Raw genomic sequence first — 18,326 nt, forward strand, 5'->3', positions numbered from 1 at the left:
AAATTTTCTACCACATGTTTCATGTCCAAAACATAAAAAAAAAATTGCTTGGCATAAGTCAAATGATATGCCAACATCATCAGCAATCTCTCTGATAGTAATTTGGCGATTGTCCATAATCATTTCTTCCACTTTTTTGACGTCATCGATTGTTGAGGTGCTGGGATGTCCAGGGCGCTTGTCATCTTCACGGCTCTCTTGGATACATTTGTACCACTGTAAACGCTTGTTTTATTCGTAGAAGAATCGCAAAAAACAACATTCAGTATTTCCAAATGTAGTGTTGCACTTTATTCCATTCTTAAAATAAAATTTAATGCAAATTCTTTGTTCCATTTGTCCACAAGATAAAAATGTCGATCAAACGAAAACATGTGTAACCTTTTCAAAAGCTTACAATAAACTAAGCATCCAATACAGCTACCAATGTAAATATACATTAGTGACAAGTGTACCAACACAACAAAAAAAACCATAATTGGACTGAACAGCACAGAAAATGTAAAAATTCCGCTAATTATATTTTGATCGAACCGTATATATATATATATATATATATATATATATATATGTATGTATGTACGAACAGCATGAGAATGACTAAACATGTGTTTTATTAACTACTCAACAACTTGTACAATATCAAGATGTGATATGCTTATGAAAGATGCTCTCCTGCTAAAGTAGTACAAAATCACACCATATCTGGCAACAGGAAACATTTGCATAAGTTTACAAAGCCAATTTTGTGTTTAGACTAACCCACAAATGTCCTAGTTTAAAACTGAAATTTGCAAAACAATCTAAAAAGGATTGAAAGAATATATTAAAATAAATAAGAATATATTAAAATAAATAAACAAAACAAAGGATCTTTTTTAGTAATTCACTGCAATTTGTTTATATTAATTTTCCTTTTTCTATTTGTTATTTTTGTTTTGCAGTTTTCTGATTAAATATTTTTATTAATTTAAGTTTATTCAGGACACTAGGGTTATAGAAGGCAAGTTCAGACACAAAAGCAGCTAAGGTGTTTGCTGCCGAGTTCCAGAAGCTCATTGTTTTCAAAGTTTTACCTGCCACAGCAAGTTTTAACTTTCTTTTTCCTGTTTAGCCTCCGGTAACTACCCTTTAGATAATTCTTCATTTAGATAATTCTTCAGAGGATGAATGAGGATGATATGTATGAGTGTAAATGAAGTGTAGTCTTGTAAATTCTCAGTTCGACCATTCCTGAGATGTGTGGTTAATTGAAACCCAACCACCAAAGAACACCGGTATCCACGATCTAGTATTCAAATCCATGTAAAAATAACTAGCTTTACTAGGACTTGAATGTTGTAACTCTTGACTTCCAAATCAGCTGATTTGGGAAGACGCGTTGCGTTAACTACTAGACCAACCCGGTGGGTTGGTCTAGCGTTCCCAAATCAGTTGATTTGGAAGTCGAGAGTTACAGCGTTCAAGTCCTAGTAAAGCCAGCAAGTTTTAACTGCAATAAGACAGGATTTTTTTTTGGAAAGATGCCAAGGAAGACCTACATTATAGTAGAAGAGAATGTAATGCATGGTCACAAGCCGATGACTGGCTGTCTCAGCCTCTTGTTGTGTGCTAATGTAAGCAGTGATTTTAAAGTTAAATTTCTAGTTAATGATACAAGCTTGTGTATCATTCAAAGACTCCATGAGCGTTCATAAAAAGCAAGCTGCAGAAGTCAGTTAAATCTAATGTGAAGTCTAACAGCAAGGCTTGAGTCACTCATGTCTTGTTACGTTGATTGGATCAACAAGGTCCTGATCTTTTAGAAAAAAATTTGCCATTCAAATTCTTGCTGGTTATGGATATATGGTCCTGCCTATCCTGCAAACCTTAAGGAAGTACAACTTATTGGAGGAATTTGAATAAGATTATCAATAAAGCCTGAGATGGAGTAATTAAGATAAATCTAAGTTCTGCTAGGTGATAATTGTGGTCCAATTGGACTGAGATGTTTGGTCATGAACAGGAGCTACCAGTTGTCAATGAAACAGCGCCCTTAGGAAGGACTGGAAGGTCTGGATATAAGTGAGGAGAAAATTTAAGATTTGGTGGAGGAACATGGCCATGAGCTAAATCCAATGGATTTACATCGTGAGCAACAGAGAGAAGTTATTGAGGAGAACCTGTCTGAGGATGAAGAGAGGAAGATAGATGAATCCCTCACTTCAAATGAAATTAGTTATTAAAGTGTGGGAAACAATGGAAGTTTGTACAAAAGCACCACAAATAAGGATATGGCAATGCAAGCGACAAATCTGTTTTGCCAGTAAAATGTCACATTTCTGTGAAGTCCTCAATAGGAGATAAAAGGAAGTGTTACTGGACAGGTTCTTTTTCAAAGTTCCAAAAAAAGAATAAGATTCTAATGAGCTAACAGATAGCAGTATAATGAATTTGATTACTTCATACTAACTTTAAATAATAAACATATTAAAAGGTACATAACTTAATTATTTTTATATGAATATTTTTAGATGTTGAATGTACAACAGACCATTTAAATTTACTATTGCTTTCAGATTGTGTCTGTAAAAAGATATGAGAAGGTAAGACGACTAAGCAGATGCAGCTTTGTGACAAGAGCTTCATTTTAATATTTATTATGTATAATCACTGAAACAATAAATCCTCCTTTGATAATTTTATGAAACAAATATCTCATCTATTCTCAAAGCAGGCCTTTATTTAATAAATATCTTCTTCCAAAATTTCATATCGCACACCATAAATGATGAATCTAGTTTTAGATCTAGGAACCTCATCAGCAAAAATTTATAAAATTGTTGTTGCAAAAATTATGGATGGATATTTTCAAAACTTGTTGAATACTGAATTTAATCAATGTGCATTTAAATAATAATCTTAGGTTCAGAGTAGTATGGTAAACTATATCCCTTACATAATTATTTCATAACATTTTCCATATCACATCAGCTGAAATATTCAATCATCTTTTTACTGTCTTCAAACACTCTGATGATCCGGAAGGTGGCATAATCCGGAAGCTGCTGAAATAAGATCAGATGCTCTCCTGCAAACATGATATTGCCACCTTTCCCTATAATCAGATATTTCATCATTTAGAAGCTATATACTCAAATTCTCCCTAATAACAAAATTTCATCCTCTGACAAGACTAGTAGCAGCTATTTGTATGCCCAAAAATATCTTATTCTGCACTGGATCTGTTAATGGTCACAGGTGTGGGATAGATTAGTTAATATAGATTACTTCCTATGCAAACAATAGACAATTTCTATGCATTATCTGCATTTAGTTTGATAAGGTAAACAAAAAATAAAAATAGATCACAACTCTAAGAGGAATGACACTTTAAGGGGTGTTATCCTCTTGATATTCTGATAGCAAATCAAGAAAATTTCTTTAATACTTAAGCTTTTGTAAAGAAGATATAGTCGGAGCAAATACGAGATTCATAAATAAAATAAAACATAAATTTTACAAAAATAGCTTACTTGTAAATGTTCCTCTATATCTTTTCTTTCATATGTAATTCCACTAGGTGTAATTACAGGCTCCCTAAGAATCTCAAAGCTGATCTTTCCACATAAATAATCAGGAACATCTCTTTTCTAAAAAAAACCAAGATATATGAAATGAGTTAAGTTAATTATAATGTGATATATATTTATAAAATAAACACAATAAAATTACCAGGTAATTTTATGCAACACACATACCAGTTATGAGCTATATTTTACCATTAATCACTATTCATCATAACAGCTGTCAATTTTAGGAATTCTAAAGGATTCACAGTCAAAAAGAGTAAAGGATTCAGAACCAAAAAGACTAAAGAAAATTAAAAAAAAAAAAACCTGTTCTGAGAAGCTTAGGTTGATAACCCCAACCAAAAACCAACAAAAATATGGGGCATCCTGCATCAAATCAACAAAAATAAATGCAATTCTCAGATTCATGTCCAGTAATTCAAATAACATTTACAGGTTTAGCTCTACCCATGAAGTGATGCAAAAAAAATATTTTTTTCTTATTTTTCAGTCACTCTGTTTTTTATGTAGGACCACATAGAAAAGGTGAAAAAATTGCAAAAAGCAAGGTTTGATTAATTACAAAGGAATAAATTTCTCAGCTCCTACAAGAGGTAGAGCTCATTTTGGTGTCATTCTAAAGCTCTTGGTATGGTCTTTCATATATGTCACTTGGCAAAGTTTTGTGATATTAATAGTTCAGATCTTCAAAAACATTACTTGACCTCGAATATATCCAAAAGTGTATTTTTTAAAAAGTTGAAAAAATATATTTTGTTTCCTAATGTGTTGTACATGTGGTAAACATTTCATAATGGGATTGCAATGGGATCATGTTAAAAAAATTATTTTGCAATAATTAGGTACAACAGAATATTCAAATTGTTCCCCCTATGTGGCAACTGCTAACTGAGATTCAATCAATGAAAACCCTCCCCTTTCAATCTTCCAGACTGGGTCACTTGATGAGGCAGAAAGCATCAGGTGGTAGTAGCATGTCATGACATGCACTCCTAGTGTCAGCAAAATAATGTACATGTTTCATCCTCTTGAGTGAAGTAAAGTAATGTTCAGTCTGGATCATCTCCTGGTTCAGTGATGTACTCCCCAAGAGGATTGATCATATCAATAAAGTGATGCAAAAAAAATATTTTTTACAGATTTTTCAGTCATTCTTTGTTAACTGAGCTTGCCTTTCTCTACAGGTTTGGAGTTTTATGACTAATTCATCACATCCCTGGACCAGAATATAGCTACCAGGCATGGTACCATCAACTTCTACAACTTTAAGAAAAATGTACTTTGGCAATCCATTTGAAAAGTTTTAATTAAAGTCATAATTCCTGTAAGAAAAATCTGAGAAGTGTAAGCAAGAACTTGGTGCAAACATTTACTTTTCTCAAACAAGGCTACAAAATTTGTGGTACTTGCCACAAACAGTTACAAGCATCTGCTAAAAAATCTACTTCTGATGAAGAATTTCAACAATTAGATCCTTTGTGTTTCCCAGAACAAAATGAAGCTGTAAATGCATTGAACAAAAATTTGATCGTTTTGAATGAATCGCCTATTCAGAAAAAATGACTATGTAATAGAAGATACCCTTAGGAAACGCTTAAGAAAGTAGCAGTGATGTTCAAAAGCAAAATATTGAACAAGATGCTTTTTCTCTCCTCTCTGATCGTGAACTTATCAATCATTTGATGGAAAAATTTAATATTACAAATAAGAGCATCACGATAACAATATTGACAATGCTCCCTAAAAGCTGTACTTCAAAAGAGACATTCAAGATAAATTTGGAGTATCAAACTACACTGCAAGGGAAACTAAAAGCCTGGTAAAGAAAAAGGTCATGCAATGTCCTGATCCTAAACTTGATAGAACTTTACATTTTGAAACAGCAGAAAAAGTAACTTTTCTGTATGAGAGTGAGGGAATAAGATCGAATGATGCCCGGAAGTAAAGATTTTATTTCTCTGTTATTTCCATTGTTAAAAGTAGGATTTTCAAAGTTCTATGAACTCAGGCTTAAGCACTATGTTCTTGCAGGTGCAAGTGGAACACAACAAAATGCAAAACCTTTGGTAATGCATTGTAGAATGAAAGAGCTGATAGACCAATTAGGTCCGACAAAGATATTATGATGTACGTAGTGTCTGCTAACCCAACTGAAGCTTGCTACTTTGGAAATTGCAAAAACTATCCTAGGTTTGAAGAAGTCAAGGGAAGGCTTGAGGAAGCTTTTGAGCTCAACTGCATTGAAAACTTCACCTACGAACAGTAGACATTAGTCAAACCTAGTGAAGAATTAATCAGTATACATTTTGAAATACTTCTGAAACTTCTTCAACACTCATTTCTTGCTAGTCAATAGTCCAGTTACCTCACCCACCTGAAGTAATCTCTGAAAGAAGGTGAATATCTTGCAATCTGCTACTTCGCTGAAAACTATTCATTAATTCTCCAGGATGCAGCTGAAGGTTTCCACTGGAACAATGCACAGGCAACAGTTCACCCTTTCACAATCTATTTCCAAGATCCAACAACAAAAATATTGATGCATACATCTCTTGTCATAATGTCAGACTATCTCACATGTGACACAATAGCAGTGCACCTTTTTCAGAAATATTTAATCCATTTCATTTTATCATAAAACCAAGCCTAATCTATTACTACAATGATGGTGCTGCCTCTCAGTACAAAAACAGACTTAATTTTCTCAACCTGTTACCATGAATCAGACTTTGGGATCAAAGCAGAGAGGCAAAAGTGCATGTGATGGTGTGGGAAGGACTGTTAAAAGACTTGGGGCTACAGCAAGTCTTCAAATGGCCTAAATTGAGCTCTCTAGCTCTTGTAAGAGCTGAGAAAATTATTCTTTTGTAATTACCTGAAGCTTGCTTTTTGCAATTTTTTCACTTTTTTACAGGGCCCTCTCAAAAAACTGAGCGACTGAAAAATCTGAAAAAAAAGTTTTTTTTGCATCACTCTATAGATATGATCAATCCTGTGAATTTTGTTGAAATTGATGATGGTAAAGTTGTGAGTCTTGTTGCTTTGACATGGAATGACCTGTATGGAATTAATCTACACTAAAAATAAATAAAATCTAAAATGAAAAAACAACAAAAAATGTAAAAATTAGACAAAAGATCAGAATAATAAAAAGAAAACAAAAATAAAATGAATACCTCAATACAAATATGAAATAATAAAATAGACCCCAACCCAGAACAACACAAAAGAAAAACAAAGAAAAAAACAACATAGTCAAAATAATATAAATCAATCATTAAAAACAAAACAACTAACAAAAATTTACATGTATTATAAACCTAAAGCCAATTTTAAAAGGTAAAAATTTGTTTTGAACAAAGTGAGATCTTGGAAATAAGAGAAATAACAGTAAGATCTTTTGTCTTTTCATTATTTTTTATATCGATTTTTTTTTTATTGTTTTATTTTGGTCCTTTTTTTTAGTTTTTCTGCTGTGCGCTCATGTTACTGGTAATTCCTGAAAAGATTAAAATGATGTTATTTAGAAAAAACAATGAACGGCATAGATGAAGTCCTACGCAAGAACTATCGCATGAAAATAAACAAGAACAAAACAAAAGTAATGAAATGTAGTAGAAATAACAAAGATGGATCACTGAATGTGAAAATAGGAGGAGAAAAGATTATGGAGGTAGAAGAATTTTGTTATTTGGGAAGTAGAATTACTAAAGATGGACGAAGCAGGAGCGATATAAAATGCCAAATAGCACAAACGAAACGAGCCTTCAGTAAGAAATATAATTTGTTTACATCAAAAATTAATTTAAATGTCAGGAAAAGATTTTTGAAAGTATATGTTTGGAGTGTCGCTTTATTTGGACAATCGGAGTATCTAAGAAGAAAAGATTAGAAGCTTTTGAAATGTGGTGCTATAGGAGAATGTTAAAAATCAGATGGGTGGATAAAGTGACGAATGAAGAGGTATTGCGGCAAATAGATGAAGAAAGAAGCATTTGGAAAAATATAGTTAAAAGAAGAGACAGACTTATAGGCCACATACTAAGGCATCCTGGAATAGTCGCTTTAATATTGGAAGGACAGGTAGAAGGAAAAAATTGTGTAGGCAGGCCATGTTTGGAATATGTAAAACAAATTGTTAGGGACGTAGGATGTAGAGGGTATACTGAAATGAAACGACTAGCACTAGATAGGGAATCTTGGAGAGCTGCATCAAACCAGTCAAATGACTGAAGACAAAAAAAAAGTAGTGATACATTAGATTATAAAAGTTTAATTGATTTTGGTGGTTAATTTATTACAAACTCAATTGACAGTGATAGTCTTGAGTGAAAAAATATTCAGAAGAATGAGAAAAAGAATATGATTTCTGAAATAATAAATACTAGGCAACAGTTTATGTTTTTTTAAGGTACTCTTTTTAACACAATTAATTCATGACCCGAGTTTGTGCTTCTTTTCCTTGTTATAGTTATGACAAGCTTATATATTTATGTTGAAGGAGTTAGGTTAGCTTTGTGTGCTGTGAATATTTCTTTACAACATTTTTTTACCACTGTATTTTTAACTGGTCTAGCATCTCAATCTAGAAGAAACAACAAAGGGGTTCTTTCTAGAAAAGGACTTACAGGAAAGCATAGAAGGTACACAATGGAAATTAATATGCTTGAACAATCAAAAGGACACAGTCAGATACTTACTGCAGGTCAAGATTTATAAATACTGCCAGGGACCAGCAGAGAATAATTTTGAAGATTTTAGTTCACTGTGCAAAAAAACTATCACAGTGTGCTGGGGAATTCGGAATATGTGTCTGGTAAGAAACGAGTGAAGAGTGTGTCACAAGAATTCCATTTTGGACAGTGGTTGAAAACAAGAAGCTGCTTGCCAAGTTACTTGTGAACAGGAGTGAAATAAACATTATTCTACTCATTTATAAACTATAAGGTACTTTTTGTAAATAATAAAAGTGAATATACTTGCACATAGTGCATTGTTGATTTTTTGATTGTAATCTTACTATTAATTCAATATTAGTCTGTATTCATTATTATAAACTTTTTAGTTAATCGGAAATGTATTTTGTTATTTATAATTTAATTGTTATTAAACTAATTTTGTATTTAATTTGAATTGCTATTTTTGTATAAATTTACATAAGTATAATAAACTGTGTAAGAAATTATTTTGGGTGCTATTTCTCAATATTCCTGACAAACCGCGAACACATGACAGTTTGGTTTATCTTTCCAATTGTTGACAGTAAAGACTAAAATCAATTATTTGACCAGGCAGCAGGAGGCATAGTAAACAATTCCTTTCCAACCCTACTATAAACACAGCATCTTTTTTGTAGTCAATCCTGGCTTTTCCATGATTTGCAGAGTTTCACCTTGCTTTGATTAGAATCTTTGCGAATATAGCTAGAACAGCTATATTAAAAGGGGAAAAGTATGGTAATCATGTCAGAAATGGGGTAGTGGGTATTTTACGCCAAAATGTTTACTTTTCTGGGTCCAACTAGTTCATCTAGACAAAAAAACATATGTGTCCCAAAACTTTTTGGCCTTATATCTAAGAATTAACCAAATTGAATTTTCTTGAAATTTGGCTCAAATATTACTAGTATGTATGGAACATTGATCTTATTTTTTTTTTTTTTTTGATTCAGGAAGTGGGGGATGATATTGTGGAAAAATAAGTTTCAATCTTCTTCAGAGGCATTTTAGAGAAAACTTGATTGCAAATTTGTTAACTACAATGTATATACAAGTAATCCAAAAAAACTGTTAAAAAATCAATCTCCACCTAATAAAAATTGGAGTACATGTTTTTGTTCATTTGCTCTTCACTTTTCGATTTACATATTTTCAAGTTTTTTAAAATGTTTATACTACATATATACAGATGATTTTTTTTTAAATTACAGACCCTGGACCCAAAATTTAGAAAATTTTAATGAATTTTTATTTTTTCTATTTTAGCCTTGACTGAGAAGGGGGTTTTAGATTTACAGACCACTTTACTTAACCAAATTTATTAAGCTTAAAACATATATATGAAAGTTTTTGAAAAATTGTTTAAAGTTTATTTCCAGCCTCTGAAACATACATTTTGTTTTTTTGGAAAAATGACTCTTTTAATTTTTATTATTAATAGACAGGAAAGTTATGAAATACTTTTGACAGCTTTTTTCCACAATTTCATAAATATTTTCACTCATTGGCTGATTAGAGTGGAATGTACTACAGACATAAAAATTTCCAGATTGGTTGAACCAGTTTCTGTTATATAAAATGATACTACATCATGTTTTTTTAGCAGCCTGAGTTGCACTATTCGTTTTTATAATAAAATTTCAAAATGTATCAAATTTTTCATTTTTTTTTTTTTTTTTTTTGTCTTCAGTCATTTGACTGGTTTGATGCAGCTCTCCAAGATTCCCTATCTAGTGCTAGTCGTTTCATTTCAGTATACCCTCTACATCCTACATCCCCAACAATTTGTTTTACATACTCCAAACGTGGCCTGCCTACACAATTTTTCCCTTCTACCTGTCCTTCCAATATTAAAGCGACTATTCCAGGATGCCTTAGTATGTGGCCTATAAGTCTGTCTCTTCTTTTAACTATATTTTTCCAAATGCTTCTTTCTTCATCTATTTGCCGCAATACCTCTTCATTTGTCACTTTATCCACCCATCTGATTTTTAACATTCTCCTATAGCACCACATTTCAAAAGCTTCTATTCTTTTCTTCTCAGATATTCCGATTGTCCAAGTTTCACTTCCATATAAAGCGACACTCCAAACATACACTTTCAAAAGTCTTTTCCTGACATTTAAATTAATTTTTCATTTATTTTCACTAATTTTCAAAGCACAACAACTTTTAAGTAAATAAATATAATCTTAATCATAGCCTTTTTAAAAATGTTCAGCGATATCTATTTCCCCTTTCAAAAGATTTTGAAAGGGGTGTTGCCAGATTTTATTAATATTACCGAAGTTATGCAATCCTGAAGCTATCTACCATGAAAATACCAAGAAACTTTTTCTTTCACCATAATATATCTGTATTTATAAAAAACTATCCACAAATATTCTAACTTTGTTTCGATATTCATTTGAATTACTTCAAACAAAAGATGGGAAATATTTCTGAAAGAAATCTTTGAACAAATTTAAGAAAAAAAACTATAATTATTTTATACTTTATTATTTTATAATTCTTACGGTAGATTAACTTAACACACATAACCATACACACGCATTCACCAAAGAACTCTATACACTTCAGCAATTTTTTTTCAGCAGGTTCATGGGTCCAGAAATAATTACTCCTAAATAATCATTAAAATCATTTTTCTCACATTTACACAACGAACGCAAGTGAGAGTTGAATTTACATTTCTGTAAATGTATATACTAAGAAAAAATGTTCAATTTTAAAAGCAATTTAACAAAGAATTTCTGTAAAAGTGTCCCTCAGCTTACTTCAACTACTGTTCACCAAATTTTAATCAATGATAAATATTTTAAAAAAACCTTTAGTTTGGTGTAAATAAATATTCTAAATTTTTCAAAAAATTTGAATTAAAATTTATAAAAAAATTTAACCAGTGAAACTAGTATGGTAATCATTAAAAAAATTCTACTTTTGAATTATAAAATATTTTAAAATTATTTTCAAAAATTCAATAAATCATATTAAATTTGAATAATTATTTAAACAGCTCTCTAATATTAAAATACAAGAATTAAAAATGAGATCAAGGGTAAAAACACAAAATTTAATAATTTATCTGATGGTTCCATATTTGTAAAATCTGAGAAGTAGTAGCTTGGAACATAAGGAACAGAAAATCAAAATTCTTTACTACCCTTATTAATATTACTTTCATAATTAACTTTTTCACATAATTTAATGCCATTCAGGTAGCTAAGATACTTTCTGATGATGTTTGGTTTTATTTAAACCCCAATAATGGGATGGGGACAAAAACCCCTTTTCTCTTTTATGTTTGATTCTGGACTTTGGCACATTCTTGTATTGATTAATGATTTCATTATGTGGGTAATTTCATGTTACACTCAATTTTTTCCCAAAGTGACTGTCTTATCAGGGATGCCCTCGGGTAGCTAGAGTTGCATAGCTTTACAGGCTTAGCTGTTAAATTATTAAACTCTTTGCTGCCTTTTTTTTAATCAACATTTTCATTTTTTAAAAGTTTACTTTAACATGCAGGAAGCATCAGTTTCCTTTTGTTAGCAATTCCATTATAACAAAATCTTTTCAACATATTTGAAATGTACTCTATAATTCTTACTTACCCTTCTTCTTTCATCTATTTTTGCAAATAATGCATTCAGTTCACTTGTATTGTTATCCTGAAATAAAACAAGATTTACATAATTCAGGATTTATGAGAAAAACAATTTGATTTGACATTAAAACAAAAAGTAAGTTAACTTGCACAAAATTAAACATAAATGAGCGAGATTAGTTTCATTCATTAATCATTCTACCTTAGTAAATTGGTTATTAGTTCCATCGTGGGATGTTTTTTGCATGTGTATTTTTTAAAAGTAGGAGGACTTTACTATTTAGATAGAAAAATTTAAATGATGGATAAAGTAATGCAGATGTAAAAGAATAAAATGTAGCAACAATAATGATTTTTGGCATGACAGTTATTTATTATAAGACTGTCTGCTAGTAACAAATATAGATCTAAGAATTAGAAAAAATTCTTGAAGATATTTATATGCAGTGTAGCATTCTATGGTAATGAAATGTGAACAGGATACGTCAGCACAATTCATAATCACAAGGTTTTTAAGGTATACAGGAAAGGAAAGAAAAGAAATTTAACACAATGTTGAAAAAACAAACTGCCATATAAGACATCCAGGTTCAGTACATATTGTGACACAAAATATAGAAATTAAAAACTGCACAAATAGCATTAAACCAGCCAACTGACATGAACCCCATTCAAAAGAAGTATTTTACTTTCTTGTTATTTTGATTATTTATAAAAATGAGTGGAAAAAAAATTATGTCTGTTTTGAGGATAGTGATAGATGTCCACCAAATAATCCTTACCTAAGTAGGCACTAAAGAAATAAAGTGGATATTAGTTATAAGATAATGAAAAAATTACAAAGTGTAATTTTCGTTTAAGGCAAGCTAATGAAAAATTACTTCATGTACGGGTTAATTGTTTTTTCACTATCAGCAAAAGGTTCTGTACATCACCAGTAGCTAAAATCCAATTACAGTGATGTGCAGATTAATCTGAACAAAGGGACTCTTTTCTTTATTTCTATGTTACGGCTACACTGCTTGACCAGACCCACTCTTTAAGTTGTCTTTTGCTACTAAACAATTTTCTTGTTACAAATAGTATTTTGTGAAAATTTATTTCATCTTTTATTACAAAATCATATTTTCATATTTTTTGTTCTGTGTCTTGAATAAATAATAATGGACATAACTGCAAAAAAAGCATCAGAAAATTGTTTCTCTTTCTGAGCATACTAGTATGACACAACAAAATACCTTCCAAGTGTGGTATTGGACTACGAACAGTAAATGCTAATTTAAAACAATTTAAAAAACTGGCTTCTTTTAACCTCAAAGGAAAGGTAAAAGTGGCCATAAAATAAAAACTCCTCTAACACAGAATCGGTTATTAGTGAGTAAAAGTAAACTTGATCCAAAATTATCAGCTGTGGACTTAAAATTGAGAATAGCAGCAGTGAAACAAATTTACATGTGACAAATATTAGACTTCTTGCAACAGGGTGGAAAGCTCGTTGCCAGCTAACATGCAATTTTTAACACCAGCAATGGTAAAAAAAAAGCAATAGCTCTCGTGGGCCAAAGTAAAGACTGAAGAAATGCTACGTTTTCCGACAAGACACATTTTTATGTTCAAGGGCAAAGGGTTGGATACTTTAGAAAAGCATCATTCTGATCCCCATAGGAAAAAACACATACACTGTGACAATCCTGGTCGCCACACCACTCTCTCTGTACCTAGCCATGATGGGCTTTTACCAGAAGGCAGGTTTAAAGACAAATAATTGCCTCTAAACCTGGTAACATCACAGTCAAAAGTATGGCCTCTATTGAATGCCACCAATTCAAATGCCTCCACAGACATTTCCATCAGTATATTACATAACTTACTATGGTTTTCATATAACTTCTTCCAACCACGACCAATTATCATAACTTACAACCCCCAACTTTCAAATTAACTGATTTGTGGAAACGCGATCCCCAAACCGAATCTAACACCGAAGTTTTCACACAAAAACTCTGCCCATATCTAGCTTCAATTAGACTACACACTTAGATCATTACTTGATTGAGTCTTTAAACACCAAAAATACTACTGATACCAACAAAACAAGTGTTGATCCCAACTATAATTCAAGCTAGTCAAAGTCCTCTTGACTTACTTAAAAATCAGCAGATTTACAAATTTATTAAGCATCTATGAAAACATATCCTATCTCTCTGCTCTGGTCCACTTTTGGGGGTGAGGTCAATTCCTACACCTCACACCACAGAGTTGTTCTTCACACATCCAGTCTCAACCAACAGTGAATATCTTAGCTAACTGGAACTCAATGTCAAAATTCCTGTCTTGGTAAAGTAAGCAACCAGGTGGATCCCTAGCCACCTGGGTTGCTATTCTATCTAAACATCTATGACAGCATCAGACTCCCTCTGCCATCCCCCACAGGGCTAAGAAAAGTGTCAAGATGAAAATAAATCACCGGCTCATATCCATAATCAGTTAAACATTCCCAGAAAAAAGTTTTTGAGGTTAGTTTACATGTGAAGGCCCTCATTTATTACTTCCAGTAAATGTATGTTGAAACATGATACGCTATATCAAGATTCTGAAGGAAACGGCAAACACAACTTCAAAACAAAATCCTACAAGGCAATGGAGTGTTCCAACAAGATTTGACACCTTGTCACAATGCCAAAAAATGTGGAAAAAGTTTATAAGAACAAAACATTTAAGTGCTCCTATGGCCAGGCAACTACCCAGACTTAAACCCTGTTGAAAATCCTTGGGCAGCAGTCAAAAAAGACTCAGAAATAAATTTTACTATAAAAATTGACCACATTAAGGCAATAGCATCTGTATGGTTTAATAATGAGGTTTTTTTTTTTTTGACTTTTTGCTGGGCAAAAAACTCCTCCACATTATCATCCTCTGGATATGATATATTTGTTGTAATAAATAAACATATATCATTTTATATCTCAATTAAAACATTAAAATTCCCAATTGCTCTACAGAAATTGAAATGAATAGCTGTAACACACTACAGTAATTTAAATATTTGAGTACAAACAAATGGTCCTAAGAAACCGTAAAACATAAGATAAAAACAGTTCATTATAGCCTAGAATAGTTCACATGTTAGTCCCTTGTTTAAGGAGAAGGTTTAATTTATATTCAAAAACATTTCTAATTTCAAGAGTTTCTGGAGCCCATTCCTCTATACTTCTCTTCAACTTCATACTTTCTCCCCTCTACACTCTTCCTTAAGAGTATGGAGTGAACTTGTTCTGCCAATATTTTATGAAACTCTTGCTAATCACTTTCTCTATTTGCAGAGTTATATTAATCTATTAAAAGTATACTAATTAAAAATTGTATTCATTAAAATATTTATAGTTAGAATTATTACAGTTCCAACTTGTGAGAGGAAATAATCGAAAAGACAATGCTTTGCAGAAATTGGCTGTACTTTAAGGTATCAGAAGAAAAAAGAAGGTTCTGTTCAGTGTTTAATCTCTAATTCATGGCATTCAAAATAACCCGTAAGTAATACACGAATCCCATTTTAAATGAAGATGAATAAATGATTGTATCTGTTTGTTACTTAAACATGTATTCACATTCATTAATGAATATAAAGGTTTTGTATGTAATTTTCATTGTAACTTAATGGGAATTAAACCTGATACAATTTTGAAAACTGTTTCTAATTGCAAAAAGTCCTGCTTTTGGAATAAACTACAAAAAGTATATTTTAAGAACGGTTGAAAAATGAATAATGAAGATATTTAATTATTTAAGAAATTACTTGCAAATTGTTAAGCAGGAGAAATGGTATATGTGTGGGGAAATAAGATTAAGTTTCCCCTAATAAATAACCTAACCTGTCAGCTTTTACTCTGTTTTGGTTGCTGATTACAGGCTAAAAAAGACAATGCTCGCACGAATGGATCGGGAGGTGGTAAGGCCAAAATGTTAGATGAAGTATATCACATAATGTTAAATATTATCGAAATAGATTGTGTAGATATACGAGCTCTGTAAATAAAGTAATGAGACTGTTTCAGAAAAACTTTTTATTTACAATCAAATTATATATGGACTTTATTGCCTTTGAAGTAGTTCTTCCCTTGGGAAACCACACAATGCTTCTAACAGTTTTTCCACTCTTCATAGCAGTGTCAGAACTCAGAAACCAGAATATCCTTCAGATGGTCGGTTACATTTTTTTAAATGTTTTTTACTGTTCCTCATACAATCTCATGATATGTATATAGATTATGTAATAAATATTACAATAGTTTAGATTTCTTGGATCCACAAATCATCATAAATTTAATCCATGTCTGCTGTTTGTTTACATACTGTACCTCATGGGGTAGGACGTAACAATGTTTATCAAAGTAACATCTACATATCTACATATAGAAAGAAAACCTCCTTTTCTAAAAATTTACATGATTTTTGGCAGCACACAATACACCGGAACAAATTTCAATTATTACCATACAAATCTGTTTAGCTGTTCTAAAGACAATGGATTTTCATATGTGTAGTTCAAATCACATGATGCTGTGACCCGTTTCTGAGCCAATGTAAGCAAATTAATAATTTTTGTTCTGCATCTAATTACTTACACAGGTTATTGATAGGTAGAGACCAGATTATATACAACATAAAAGGCTTGAAATATGCATAAAAAATGTATAAATATGCATGAAAAGAGTCAAATTTGTAACTTTAAATAATAAAAAAATAGTAATCTTTAGTTTTTTTATTTCAAAATCAACATACAGTTACTAAGTAGCTGTATAACATATCAATAAATTCGATAATTAACAATTATTTAACATTTTGTTACTTGTAAATGTAAACTATCGGGTGGTACTATTCCAAATGTTTGGTAGTAAGATTGTGTCTTCGATCACTCAAAATATTTTTATAAGTAGAAAAGGATCGCTCGACATCTTACACTATCGAAGTCGTTTACTACAACTTTGATGGCCTCGAAATGTTATTGTAAAACAGCAAGCTTCAGTCCACGTTCCCTATCAAGTTACCATTGGTTCGGGAGATAAAGGCACATTTGGTAGTTTTTCTTTATAGGCCTTATTGTGAGCAAGTGCCTTAACAAACACTTTCTTTGTTGATGAAAGCAGTTTATTTACATTCTCAAATGTGGATTGTACTTTTTCAGCGAATCGATGTATTTTGTGAGCAAAGCACGTCACATGAATCAAATTCAGATAAAATACTTGGAGACCTTTGGCTACCTTGATCACATAAGGAGCAGCATCTGAGAGAAATATAAACACTCTTTCATCTGTAGAAGATTCAAGAAATATTTATTTTAATACCCTCATTCTCAAATCTGGTGATCATAGAATGATTTGTCTTTTCAAGGTGTTTGCAGGCCACCAAGTAGGAAGAAGAGAGCTATAATTTTAATACACCAACAATTAAATTCTCAATGTAACAGCCACAAGTGTTGGTAGTTTTGTAAGCTGAAATTCAAATAATGCAATCCTTGAGTTCATTGTGTATTTTTTCCAGAACATGCAGGTAAATTGTTGATATGTAATCTTTACGCAATGTTGATTCATCTGGTACATTTTGATTCAAGCAATATTTCTCAGAGAATTTTTGAGGGTAGAATTTGTGAGTTTGTGAAGAGGAATATTACTTGCAATGCTTCACATAAATCCATGCTAAAGTGGTTTTTCTGTTTATCTTTGGAAGTGAAATCATTGCTACTTGCCGCTGTTACAAGTTGCTGTCGTGGGCCTTTCTTTTGCAATCCTGCAATATTTAGATATGTCTTGACATGCTGGTCTATTTGAAACTTTTTTGTGCGTGAAATATTTTTCTTGCAAACTTGACAATATAAAACATTTCCATCGTATGTAAATGTTCCAGGATAGTCAGCTATCCACGAAGAGACAATTTTTTTTGGGAGGCAAGGTACACATTAAACTGTACACAAACAAATGAAAAAGAAAACTGATGCAATGAATGCGTCAACAATAAAATGTGTAATTTAATTGCCCAGTGGGAGGAGTGCTGTTAACCCACAGGATTGGTCTAGCGGTGAACACGTCTTCCCAAATCAGCTGAATTAGGAGTTGAGAGTTCCAGCATTCAAATCCTAGTAAAGACAGTTAGTTTTATACAGATTTGAATACTAGATCGTGGTTACCAGTGTTCTTTGGTAGTTGGGTTTCAATTCTGAACTGAGACTGTAAAAGACTACACTTCATTTACACTCATATATATCATCCTCATTCATCCTCTGAAATAATACCTGAACAGTATTCCAGAAGGCTAAATAGGAAAAAAGAAAGAAAAAAGTGCTGCAGTAGGTATGTGCGATGCAGAACGGTATCATCTGTCCTTGTCTCGCATGAGTGTGTGTTTTACTTGGCCTCATAATACTATTATCC

At 31.8% G+C, this 18,326-nt stretch overlaps 1 protein-coding gene across 3 annotated transcripts in view; it reads right to left on the minus strand.

Moving 5' to 3' along the window:
* Positions 1 to 18,326, minus strand: part of STUB1 (STIP1 homology and U-box containing protein 1) — a 60,348-nt gene that overhangs the window by 10,152 nt on the left and 31,870 nt on the right. For 2 of the 3 annotated variants that reach the window (XM_075375089.1, XM_075375086.1), the window contains 2 exons: positions 11,906 to 11,962; positions 3,516 to 3,632 (listed from right to left, as the gene is read on the minus strand). In XM_075375089.1, the coding sequence (XP_075231204.1) occupies positions 3,516 to 3,632; positions 11,906 to 11,962 (174 nt within the window). The remainder of the gene's footprint in view (positions 1 to 3,515; positions 3,633 to 11,905; positions 11,963 to 18,326) is intronic. The other variant, XM_075375087.1, reaches the window with a different exon arrangement.

The sequence above is a fragment of the Lycorma delicatula genome, chromosome 9 (assembly GCF_047948215.1).
Source record: "Lycorma delicatula isolate Av1 chromosome 9, ASM4794821v1, whole genome shotgun sequence".
In the NCBI taxonomy this organism is placed as follows: Eukaryota; Metazoa; Arthropoda; class Insecta; order Hemiptera; family Fulgoridae; genus Lycorma; species Lycorma delicatula.